This window comes from Lethenteron reissneri, chromosome 15, assembly GCF_015708825.2.
Source record: "Lethenteron reissneri isolate LAM-NWPU_2019-01 chromosome 15, ASM1570882v1, whole genome shotgun sequence".
Lineage (NCBI taxonomy): Eukaryota > Metazoa > Chordata > Hyperoartia > Petromyzontiformes > Petromyzontidae > Lethenteron > Lethenteron reissneri.
In genome coordinates this window covers 5,772,740-5,786,163 of record NC_083793.1, presented here as the reverse complement: position 1 = coordinate 5,786,163, position 13,424 = coordinate 5,772,740, and the positions used below count along the sequence as shown (strand labels likewise).

Sequence of the window (13,424 nt, the reverse complement as noted above, 5' to 3'; positions counted from 1 at the left end):
CAGTCACTGAGGACGTAATTTAATTACAGGCAGCTGCCTCCGAGGGTTTGCGTAAAGTCATATGGCACCACGTACGTGTAAACTTTATTTGTTGTACGCAAGAACTGAGCCTGCCATTCTTCAAACCACACAAGTGGCGGCATCTCTCGAGTCCACCACTTGTGTATGAGATTAAACTATTCAAACTATAAAAAAAATGTACCAGGTAAAGCCCACTGAGCTATTTAGCTCTTTTTTAGGAGCGACCCGGCCACAAACGAGACCTCAACGAAGCGGCTTACCATGTGGAAATGTAAAGCAGCCAAACACTCTAAGATGACAGAGGATGCCGGTATCAAGGCCTTCACGAAAGACCAACGTCTAAACGTCGAACGGCACTTGCGGCCCATCCACAAGTGTGGCAGGAAAGAAAACGCATCGTGCGCCGTTTGAACTCAACAACGGCCCATCGCGGCACTCCCAAGTGGCACGCGATGGCCACCTGATTCTGCTCAAGTAGGATCGAGGGCAAAGGGGCCGCTGGTTCAGCCAAGGTAGCCATGACGGGCATCCCAGGAGATCAAAGACAAAACTCATCCATGTGGAAAAGGCCCCTGCGGGTTTCCGACTGCCTACAAATTGCTGGATCTACATTTCGCTTTGCTGTTGCCCAGCTGCACATCGTTGATGCTTCAGACGATAATTTTGCGGTTCATTGTCAAAGTGATGTCCCTGCTCGAATGAGCAATGGGGTGGTGTTCAAATAATTTTTAAAGCTCTGAGGCCCTGCGGTGGAAAATTCCATGTTCCCATGACAAGGGCGAGTTTATCCATAGGCCAACCACAACCTTTGAAGCCAATGACTACCGCTGAGCCACCTGGCTGGATAGAAATTGTCACTGCACTGAAATTACGCAGATTTGGATCTTCAGATACACACACTTTAACTATAGGAAACATTAAAAATAAATAATTACTGTAATAATAAGTCGGCCAGGGTTAAGCTGCAATTTCTGTTCAAGCCATTGGTAAACGAATGGCAGATGGCTGAAAGTTTGTGGAGCGGTCATGGAAACACCAGACAATGTCGTGACTTTTCACGGAATCGCGAGGATAGTGGTGTATGGTTGGGGAGTAGAAGCTTTCAGCATGTGAAGCGAAACACTTTGGACATTATGCCGAGCAGCAAGCGGTACAACCCACAAACACATCGGAGAGCTAAGCATTCACCGGGGATTGTGGGTAGCTGGCAAGGGGAGTCAGGTAGCAGCTCTCTCTGTGCACGACCTGTGGCCCGAAAGGGAAATGCTAAATGTTAAGAAGACAGCGGAGTCCTGTGGACGCCGACACCGATGGATAAACACGGCATTGTCGTGCTGCATCGTTGTGCTATATCGGAACTAAACAGTTCCGGAAGAAGCTCCCAGCATGTGGAACAAAACGTTGGACATCATGCGGAGAGACGTGCGGTGCAATATGGAAACACACGGGAGAGCTAAGCATGCATCTTGCTCTGCATTTAAGTAGGAATGGCTTCGAGTGTGGTGAAGTGATTCTTGCGCGATTCATTTCTCCCAATGCACACCCTTGGAGAGGAAATAACTTCACAGTTGCTTGTTGAACAAAGCCACCTACGTTATTATTTACCAACAGCAATTATAATCGCCATTTAGACTTACACAGGTGTCTGAATACAACTGCATCAATACACATCGCAGAGTCGGCCATCGTGAAGCAACACCACTATCAAAGCGACATGGCGCGCTATGCAATTAGCGAAACCCTAGCTCAAATGCCAATGCTGTACGCAATTCCCTCCTTGTGAGATCAAAAGAACAAAACCAAGCCGCTTCAAGATGATCCGGAGCCTTTGATCTGACCGTGACGGTGCCCGGTACAATCGGAGCAATTACCGCAAATGCTAGGCCGACTGAAAAGTTGTTAGTCAACACAAGTGTGACCTTGGAAATAAATCTGTCACCGGCATTTTGAGTGCATCAAAAGTAATTGTTGTTTGACGACCACAATGTTTAAAAGTATTTACAAATCATGGTAGGAGTGGTGGCGCAATTATTAGTGTACTGCACTACGAACCACACGCCATGAGTTTGATTCTGGGCCATGGCTCTAATCAGTGGAGAGTGACATTTCTCAACGGGTTCTGGGTCTCCCTTCTTCACCAACTGACGCTCAAACAAGCTATACCCAGCTGACGTGACCTTGGGGGAGGTGGGGGGGGGAGAGACCTTCATCCAGTAGTATGAAAGATCAAAGTTGGGGGGGGGGGGTTGGGTGGTTACGATGCTCGGGGGGTATAGCGATGCATCAATTCGTCATCTGAAATCAATTATTCTGCTCACAATACATATAACGCATTGGCTCGTGCAAGTCATAATCAGTTGTGTTTCGTTCATATATATTTGGCAAGTTACTGGTTGATGTGACTCCTGCAACCACTAGAGGTCTACTACCATGCACTGCAATGTAAATACAAAAACAATGATTCTTCAATGCAACTGTGGCAACGTATAGAATCGTGAATGGGGGGGAGGTGGCGGGCAGCGGGGGGTGAGGGGCGGGGGGCAATGGCTGGCTATTTTCTCGCCCTCGAGCATACGGGCAACAGATGCATCACTGCCAGTGCACTAATTATAAGAATCCCTGGGAACACCAACTGCCAGTGCTGGGTTAGTGGCCCAGAGCGTATTCTCCCAAACTCCTCCTCCTGGGACTTCAGAAGGTGCACCCCTCTCTCGCCTGCACCGATCACGCAGGGCGGGATGAAGCTTAACAACTTACGAGATCAACGGGCTGTCCTTGACAGGGCAAATATTTTTCGACCGTTTTTGTTTTTTCTACAATGTCGCTCTGCGGAGGCACTTCTAACCGGTTACTGCTGCACAACGGGTGGTTCATCTATTGAAACAAAACCTTACCAAATTCATCAAATATATCCGTGGAACGGGTAGAAGACGTCCACCGAATTGGTGGTGGACACACACCACGTAATTGTATTTGTTCTAGAAAGCCTGACTGTTGATGAGACCTGTAACGGCGAGTTTATTTGCTTGAAACACCACACATTGATGATAGACCCAAAGAAATACGTAAAAATGTTAAGCCAGGGGGCAAATAGAGGTGTATCTATTTGTCGATTACTTATAAAGCTTCACAAAAACGCACAGTGAGTTGATATCTGAATGTATACATTCATATGCATCTACTTGAACTGTAAAAACAATGCATTGATTTTTTTGACAAGCGTGCAGTAACATTGAAGTAAAACCCAAATACCACAATTTGCAATGGCTTAACACTCAAGGGGACGTCAGTCCATTCACTGGAACATTGCTTACATCAGCAACACTGCACAGTAGAAAGTCAATAGAGCAAATGTTCGAAGATAAAAAAACACGTACGAGGCGCTAATAATTCCCATTCATGCAACACGGCATAGCTTAAGAGACGCAAAGCACGGCCTCACTTGCAAAACATGCCACCTCCAAAAGCAGGCGCCTACACTCAACGCGGTGCCCCTAAAATATTTATGGCTCGCGCAGAAGCACCCGCGTGTTGATTAGATTCTGCCCGCAAGCGCCGTAGGCACTGGCAAAGCAAACTTTCCTCTGCTCAGCAAAAAACAGATGCGCCCGAAACAGCTGCTGACTTGGCCATAAGAGAGCAGAAAAAACGCGGCATGAAGGACGAGGCCCCGGCGATGAAGCGTTTAACTCGCGGCAGCCGGCAACGCTGGCACGCGGCTGTGCCACCGCGCCCCACCATTGACGGTCGAGGGACATCCGAGGGCTCGGCAGTCACGCGAGACGTCGTTGCAAGGGAGGGCCACGTGCCGGAGTGCGACTGAGCATGATCCTTGCAGAAGGCAAAGCATTGGGGAAATGCAGAGTCTCCCTCTCTCTGTGTTTGGAAAATGTTTTTTTTTTACTTACAGCCCATGAGTCAATTATGTTGATTAATCAATCAGAAATTATAATCGACTACTTTGTCGGTAACTACTCAGGCCACCCCAACATCCTGCCTCCTGAAAGCGGGAAGCCCACCCCCCTCCCCCGAGAAAAACCATGCCCAGCTTGACGCGCCTGATGATGCCGATGCCATCGCGGAGCCCCGCCCATCACCTTGCATCTCGCGGAACATTCTGGAACAGACGTGTGACCTTTTTCCCCCCAACTATATTTGCGTTATCCAATCTGTCGCGTAATCGATTCTCGAAGTAATTGGACAGCCAGGCCCCTAATGCTTTTCTCTGCCGTGAACATGAATTTGGTGCGAAAGTTAAAGCCACAGAGTCGGTCGAGGGTGTACGTTTCTTAAAAAAGCAAATCAATTTCACTTGTAAGCGAGCGGGCATGACTGCAGGCTCCATTGCCTTGTCAAAGATTGGCGCTGTTAAGACAGCATCTCCGAAATACAGAACACCAACGGTTTGTGTTGGCAAGCCTTGAACACGACACACAGCAAAGCCTGCAGAGTAATTCATCACCCCGTTTCATAATAATGGTGATAACAATTTAGAATCGCTACAGGGTTTGCAAGCCAAATGTCAAAACACTGCTCACTTAACGCATTGTATTCAGAGGGCACTTGGGTGGCATGTGATCACTCTGCTGCTAAGTGAACCATTACATTTGTAAAAGCTCCGGGGATGGATTGAGCGCCAATTTCAGAGTGGCTCAGTCATTTAAAACGCTGACTAAAAGCAGTGCCTTTCTGAACCCACTGGCAAATATTTCAGGAAAGGTTCCCGATTAAGTCATTTTCTCCATGCACTAATGAAAAAATTCATCAAAGGTGACAATGTTACACAATTATGATGGTGACTTACTGCCTGAACGAATCGCACATTTTTCACTTGGGTGCAATTGCGTGGTGGTGGTGGGAGAATGGGTTCCCTTTCTTTGATGTATTCTGACAATTAATCCAGGTTTTCAAGCTTGTGTATTCTCATGACACCTTGCAACAAAAGGTTTTGCGAAATGAAAATTCTGCTCAATGGACTGAATGCATTCGCTATATAATGAAACGGTCGATTTCATAAAAAAATTTAAAAGCCAATTATTTAGCCGAGAAACTCTCGCCGGAGAGTCCTGCATTCGGATGTCTGGCCACTGCCGTGAGTGAGGGTTTGGCCTGTGGCAGGGAACTGGGGTACTGCAAGGCCCAATCACACGAGGGGAGAGATACTCAGCACTGCCATCTCATGGCCACGTTGCAGCTCCATGTCAACAACACCTGGCAAAGCCCTGGTGGTCAACGATCCAAGCACGAACCAGGCGAGACTTTGCTTGGCTTGGCTCCCAAGTGCCGATTAAATCGAGCAATCGGATAAAAAATGGTGATAGGCGTTTGAAAATTGTAACTGAAATTATGGGAAAATTGCACAAAGTAAAAATTGTATCGTCAAATAAATGCAATTTATGAATATGTTGAAAGCAAATTTTAGCCACTTAAAACTGTTGTACAAGGACACATAACAGACACAAGACAATTGAAGACCCCTAAATTGTAAATACAAGATAAGTTTATGAATATTAAAATCCTCCAAACTCAGGGTCTGTGATTGTGTTTGTCAATCACGGTTGCTTTAGCACAAACCCAAAACTCCAAGAGACCAACGGAAACAACAGCACTCCTTGTTGAAGCAGTTAAGTGAAGAGTTGATATATTTTGTGAATTCAGCAAGGATTACAGGCACCTGGGGACAGTGGACGGGAGTTCTAAAGCCCAGTAGCACGAGGGCAGAGGCAGGAAGAGAAAGGAAAGAGGTCGCATGTGTGACCTTGGCATAAAACGTGTATCCTTTCCTCCCCTGTCCTCCCAGCCAACACGTCTATGCATGTGTGTGTGTATGTATGTTGAACTTCTTTCACACCGTACTTAGCCAACCGTGCTGATCGGAGGGGCGGGGGAAGGACAACACCAATTAAACGCAAAAAAAGTTCTAAAAAAACTTGTTTTCAATCTAGATTTAAAAGTGCGTAGCTCCAGTGGCTTCCTAATATAGAAAGGAAGAGTGCTCCAGACGGCCGCAGAAGTGCACCCTGAGATGAAAACTGGGAGGTGACTGCACAGCACTGCGAGGATTATCAGCGAAGTGATAGAGTTGGAGGTCACCCAACTGAACGTGCAAAGAGCAAATGCGATGGGTGGAGCGGGTTGGGTGGGAGAGGGTTGTTGCCGCCTCACCTTGATGTAGCTGCCCAGCGCAGGGCCGACCCTGTAGATGGCCAGGAAGATGGAGAGGAAGGTGGTGTACGGGAACGTGGTCTTCACCACGTGCGTAACCTCCGGGAAGGAGACGATCCGGAAGCCGAATTTTTCGAAGAGCTTGCACAGGTCCTCCGACGGGGCCTCTCCTCCCTCGCTCAGGATGCTGCCCACGGCATAGCGGGTCTTATCTGGGGACACCTGCCAGACACGGCACGCGCCACGCACGCTCTCATCGTCATTGTCACTTGGTGTTTACACGTCGGCTCCCATGCGGTACATCTCAGGGTATCCTTCGCTGGCAGCTGTCCCTGCAAGCGGGGCATTAGTCTGGCTTTACTAAAATTAAACAATTTGCGAGTCATTAATACAATTCGGTAACATCTGAACCATGACACCGGCGTAATATGGTGTACTATTTTTTGTTTTTAATAATGTCATTGGATCGATCTTGAATGTCTACTGTGAAGCAAATAGCGCAGGTTTTATTGCATAGACACCCACGGTATTAACCAAGGCAGCCGCTGAGCGAACGCGCCAGATGCTCGGCCAGGTTACCGCCCCACGCAATCTTCCCATGTTACCTCGCTTTAACAAGTGAAAGACATTTCATAAACGAGTTGCATGTATTACAGTAGACACTCGGTGAATGTTTTCAAACCGTTCCACAAAAAACTACTGTTAACCGAAATAACTGTCAATCGAGTATGAAGCATTATTGTCGGATTGGCCCAAAATTGGCGCCCCGTATGAATAACGTAAACGAACCGTTAATTAAAAAAATAACGTCAGTCGAAACAATGGGGGTCCCCCATGGGAGGCGAAGCGTTCACCGAAAAACCGTTAACCAACGTCACTGTTAACCGAGGGACTACTGTATTGATAAATCTTCAAAATGCCCCACAAATAAGTAGCACAGCTTCCTCGAGAATTCTATGAGTAGATTTATTCGGCCAGCCAGCCACTCCTGGTGCCCCGATATGAACCTTATGGCGGGACCCCGGGGTCCCGAAAAAACGGAAGTAAAAATTGTAGTTAATTAATTATTTTTTGGCGACTCCGTCCCACCGCGCATATGAACGCCGCGACCCACCTAGCGCGGATCATTCTGTTCGTCCAAGCGAAGCGAGGACGAATGCGCAGAAGAAACAAAACCTTGATTAGCGCGTCGTGTAGAGCTCATCGAGAGGAATAGATCGCCGTATCGTTCGCCTTCAACAGACATAAAATGACGTCGCAACGCAGTTCATGCGAGAGCCGGGGGCTTATGGGACCCCGGGGTCCCGCCATGAGGTTTAAATATCTAGTTTTGAAAAGGCATGCGAGAGTAAAAAAAGACGACCCTAACTGCGCTGCTGCTGCGGTGCTTGGGGCCTCAACAAACCAGGGGGAGGACCCTTGAATTTTGAGAGAGTGAGAGATTCCCTGTGAACCATACGATTGCGCAATGCAGAATGTGGCCTTCGAACAGAGACGACCCACAGTTGCCGTACCGACGCGACATCTCTTATCACACTCGCAAACGCATGTGATCTTGAGTCAGGTATTAATTCGGTAGTTTTCACTTGTAAATAATGCCCAGCATTGTTGGGGATGAAGAGGTTTTCAATGAGATCAGGGGCCCTACTAAGCCTCTCAAGGATGGCAGTGGCGGTGAAAAAGATGCGCTGTAATCCTCTTAGGCTGTCGACGTGCGCAGTGGAACAAATCAGGAGGATGACACTCGGACAAAAGCTTACCCCAGACTCTAGCACTCCACTCATCTGCTTAGCACACAACTACTACAGCCCATGCTTGCGTCTGAGCTGCTCTGCCAAGCAAGAGACAATGATGGCCTTTGCTAAGAGTCAATGCACGTACACCACTTTATATCAATCTAACGATAAAGGGCAGAAGAGCGATGCTCACAACAGTGAGTCGAGCGCCGGCCATCGCAGTCAAGACAACCCATGGCACCTGGGTCTGTTCCATGAACTCCTGCCAGCAAGCCATCGACAATTCACGTGGCCTCAAAATGCACCGAGCATGGCACAAGCACCGTGGTGACATCACCACCACTTAGTGGTGAACGACGGTTGCTATGTTACGTTAGTGTGGGTATGCCCACCTCTTCAAACATGTCCGATCAACGTGGGCGAGTAGACCAAACACTCTCTAAAGTTTGCTCCAGCGGAGGCATGAGCAAAACGGTTCCAGGGTCACAACTTTACCTTTCTTACACAACACCAACTGACCAATGCTTCCAGGTCATGCGACCTCATGTATCACATTAGCGCAATGTCTTAACGCCATAGCGTCGCGTATACAGATGTTATGATATAATATTGAATTGCAATGTAATAATGTCTGGACATGTGGACCACCTTTTTCACTCATCTTCATCTCTGGTCTGCAGCTCCCCAATATCCACAGGTTTGGTTATCGCTCTCATCTCGTTAACGTGCTCTCTACATCTCTCCCTGGGCCACAGCTAGGCAGGCCACTCCAACAGCTGTCGTAAAAAAATACAGGAACAATGGATTTTGCTGCCCACTACGCAGCCTGTTGTTCTTCTTTCATGACAGTTTAAAAAAAGCACAACAGGCTACAACTGTATTTTTAATTCTCTAAGCCACTGCACGGCATCCGGGGCGATAGCAGAGTGTAGTCCGCTTCTTCCACCAGACCACGCGCGATGTCTCGATTGGGCGGCCATCAGTGACACGTCTGACGGTTTGCACCTCACCGCATTCGCAGTTTGGCGAGTCTCGTGATCGTTTCATTGATGGAAGGAAATATCAACGCCCTCCTCCCGTGCGTGTGGTTGGTGTTGGGACACGGTTGGGAGCGGTCCCCACTCTGTCGTCGTGGCAGCAGAGAGGAACCAAGTGGCCTGTGTTCCTCCGTCGGATCTTCAAAATGGTTCTTAACACCCGTCATGCATGATGCTCACTCATCCGAGCACTGTGCAGGCTCGACCCTGCTGAAGTTCCGAGATTTGACAAGACCCAGCGGCACTGCGGGTGATTTGGCCGCGGGCGACACACCATCGCACCCATATAATTTATTTGCACATGCTACGTAATAATAATAATAACCGCGCGCAAGCGTAACATTTAACTTGCCACAATATTGAACGATTGCACCGAGAGGCACAGTGCCGCGCAGAAATTCCCGTAATTTGTGCATTTCCCACCAAGCCGTTTGCTGGTGCCGTGTGTGAATGCGTACACGCCTATGTATACTGGACCGTCTTTAATTAGCACCTGAGTCACACCATCTCTTGGCGAGCCAGTGGATATTCATCGCCGTGGCCACCTGCACGAAACTGTCAAGCGATGCACGTCGGCACATGCAGTGTGCGGATTAAAAACAGCAGAAGAAGCCCTCCTGCGAGTTGCTATTCATGGTCACCTTCACACATACGTGTCCCCGAACACAAGGACTGCTATGGTGGCTTCTCTTTGCACGTTGTTGTCGTGAAACGATCGCAGCCACCATCGTTGTCATCAGATCTACAGCGAAGATTCTACGACGCGCATAGCCGTTAAAACGCAAAGGCAACGCACATGTAGCCTTTATTATTATTCTTGTCATGACTTTCTTGGCTCGTCAAAATAGATTACAGTCTTGGAAGCTAAGCAAAGGGTTAAGCCCGAATGGTACTTCACTGGGTGACCACTGAGGCTTACCAGGTGTTGTATGCATAGAGCTCAGATGGGGGCAGAAGATGGCACTCGATGCGGGTTTTCTCTGGGTGATCCGATTTCCTCCGACCTAAAGCCAAACACTCGGTAATGGAACTGACCAAAGATCCCAAGGCAGGACCCAATTTAAAATGAGTCTTGATTCACAGTCAAGCTTTCCTGGATCATCAGCCATGGTTTATCCACTGTTGGATGATGGCCTCGCCCAAGCTGCCACCTCTCATGATCCTGCCATAGAACGATGCTCCTGGCATCTGAACTGTTATTGTAATTGAGATTTCTTTTTTCAAGTAAAAATATCCTCTAACACTACTAAGCAGCATTGCAAATCTGCCCATGGAAATTGTAAGCGAGTCGCCGAAGGATAAAACTACGAATATTACCAGAAGCAATGCGCCCGGACGCAGTAAACCGAGCGTTTCATCAGCCAGCCCATCAGCACCCACTCGGCGTTCTACTGCACCGGAGGGTTTCCTCATTATGAAAATCCGCGATTGAAAAAGAGCTCTTGGGTGCAAGAGATTTATGTCCGCTGGTCTCCTTAAATGCAAACCAACTTGGCACCAGCGGCCCGCACAATCTCGAGTGGCATTTCCGCCTGTTTTGGTTTTCTGGGGCCGATGACCCGAGGGAAAAGTGTCAATCTTCCCGGGACGTTTACAGGTTCCCCCCGATTTTAGTTTGTTGTGCAGTATTAATGCACCACTCGGGCCAGGCGGCTCAACGGCAGCGAGCGCATTCAAATCCTGGTTGGGGGTGGGTGGACACAGTCCAACATCCCTCAGGGGTCAATAAAACGAGTACCACTTTGTGGTGAAGACAACAGTGACTGTCGTATAGATATACTTGTCCTCACAATAAAAAATGTAGAATTTCCACCACTGGCTAAGGGCCGCAAACAGGAGAATAGCGCCGCCTCCAAGCTTATTTGAAAATAAATCACGTTGACTTTGACGAGACAATGCATCTACACGTGGTTCACCCTCCTGGGTATTGTGGGAGATATTCTTTTTTCCTATGTCCCGGTCGTTGTTATACATCAAGAGGTGGCAGCTCAACCGATGGCTCACAAGAGCGCGATTGCGCATAGGCGTTGGGCCGTCTTCGTTTCGCCAGGCGTAACCGAGACAACGACGAGGGGTATGGGGGAAAAGTCAAGAACAACAACGAGCCATCGTTTTGGGTGGCGCACGCCGGTAACCTTGCGCCGTGGAGTCAGCGAGGGTTGGTAGGTGGATCGTCGAACAGAAGATGTGAATCTCCCTTCCCGTGGCCTTCGAGGTGCCATACCGTGGCTCGCCAGGAGAAAGCAGGAGAGCAAGTGGACTAATTGCCATCTGTTTCAATCTGTACGTGGATAGAGCGTTGCACCCCTCTCACTCGTGTGGGTATTTCTCCAGGTGTTACGGTTTCCTCCCATACTTGTACGGACACACTCATCATTAATTGTTTGGAAACATCTTAAAATAAATCCCAATGCAGGACCCTTCTGAAAAAGATCCCTACGATGCAGTGTGGCTTTCCTGGATAAATAAGTAATGATTAATTATCACGGAAATGTGCCTTTTATTATAGCCGGTGATTTAGTTTCGGTGGGTATGGAGCAGCGAGATCAGCTTGTGCACAGCAGCGAAATGGATTGTGGCCTCGTGGGATGATTTTTAGGGATGGCATTTGTCCAGCAGTTGGTAGATCATGGCGAATCATGATGATTATAAATTAGCTCGGTCAGATGCTTCACATTAAAATTGGTGGGAAGGCATATGAAACAACCATTTTTTGTGAGCTATGGCTAACACAACCACAGCGTGGAGTTGTTGTATCGTGAGACGAAGATTCAGGCTTTGGACTGAGAAGTCAAGAAGAAGAGTCAGATAATATTGTCAATCTGCTGCTAGATGAGGGCCTCGCTGCTCCGTGAGAGTTGTGGGAGTTAATCGACCGTGTTCTGCCACGCTGGTCGTGGGCTGGCGAAAGTCGATGGCAGTGAAACTATGGATTTTGCAGACCTGCCCTCTGCAGGCCACAACATAGCCACGCAGTCCATTTATACACCGCTTTTAACACATACTGTTTCCTTGCATTCAATTTGATTCCCAGGTCACTGGCCCCTTAAAATGGCTTGCCACATTATGGCGTTATAGAAATTGCCGTAGTAATTATTATTATTGCCGATTGGATGCACTGATGGGGAGCACAGGTTCACATTAAGGTGGCCATCACCAACAGCAAACCGAAGCAACAACACCTTCCAGCGAATTGCCCCGTTCAATGCCAGGAAGGAAGCGGGCGTTAACAAGGACGCAACGCGTAGGGAACAAAGTAATTTCACTTGACATCCATCTCCTGAAAGTCAATTTTACTGACAAGCACATAGGTGCAGCAGCGGCAGTGCACTCATTTGCAGCAGCATTCCTCAAACACACCGGCCGATGCATCGCTCGCTCGCTCCGTGTCATTACGCCGGCCCCGACAACCACACATAGAGGGGCCCAGTTTTGTACTGATCGCGCGGTCACTCATATTCGTGGCAAGGCAGGACAGCTGGGCTCGGCGGGCATTGCCGTGTACTGCCGGCGGGGGGTGCGGGGAGGCAAGGCGAGGGGGTTTCCCCCGCTCCACGGATCCCGGGGGGGGGGGGGTCGGCAGGCAGCTGCGCCGTCAGGACGCACGAGCATACGTGCGTGTGAGCGTGCGAGTGCATGGGCCTCGCTCGTGCGTGACGGCTACGAGAGTCGTCACTCCCGGTGGGACATCCGTAAGAGTCATAACAAGGGACTGGATCCAAGACCTAAATTGGCATCGTGCAGCTCTGAGAATCTTCATGTGCAGCCCATTAGTCAATCCACTGCTGCATCGGGGACCTACCCACACCGTATGGGTCATGGGAGCAATGTGACCATAGTTCACGACATGCTGGTCAGTGTGGGTTGGTGATGGTGGCGGGATAAGATGTGAGAGCACAGAAGTACAGGACAACAATGCAATTTGAAGTGACGTGCTCTGCTGTCCAACACGTCGCCCCCCAGTCCCGTATGGTGGTTGCCTATCCAAGCCCATTCCAGGCTCACATCTACTTATCGTCTGATACGGGGTGCATTCCCAGTAATTTGTTCGTGGGCGAGAATTCAGAAACAAATCTGGAAGGAAAATATTTCGCAAAAGCTCAAAACTGCAAGAAATCGAAATTTTGCACTAATGAGCGATGCCGCCGTTCTAATTTCCAAACCCTCACGGGACGAAAGCGAAAAAGACTTGCTCAGGTTGTCATTCCCGTGGGGAACAAAGATGTAAAAAAAAATGATGCGCAGCCTAAAAAAATGACAAGCGCGATTGATTTTAATGAATGGATAAAACCCGTGGAGAAATTCATCCGGCAGGCAGAGAATGGCGATGGCTTGGCGGGGCGTCAGGCTTGCCGCGTGGCGAGGACGCCCCCAAGCGGTTAGGGTCAGGGCGAGGGTTGGGCTGGTGTGGGCGAGAGAGTGGAGTGGGGGTGTGAGCGTGACCTCATAGTCAACAGGGAGGAAG

The 13,424-nt window shown here is 48.8% G+C and overlaps 1 protein-coding gene across 1 annotated transcript in view; it reads right to left on the bottom strand.

Annotated features, from left to right (window-relative positions):
- Nucleotides 1-13,424, bottom strand: part of TEX264 (testis expressed 264, ER-phagy receptor) — a 165,881-nt gene that overhangs the window by 119,665 nt on the left and 32,792 nt on the right. Inside the window, 1 exon segment of the mRNA XM_061551905.1 lies at nt 6,187-6,408. Within this exon segment, the coding sequence (XP_061407889.1) occupies nt 6,187-6,408 (222 nt within the window).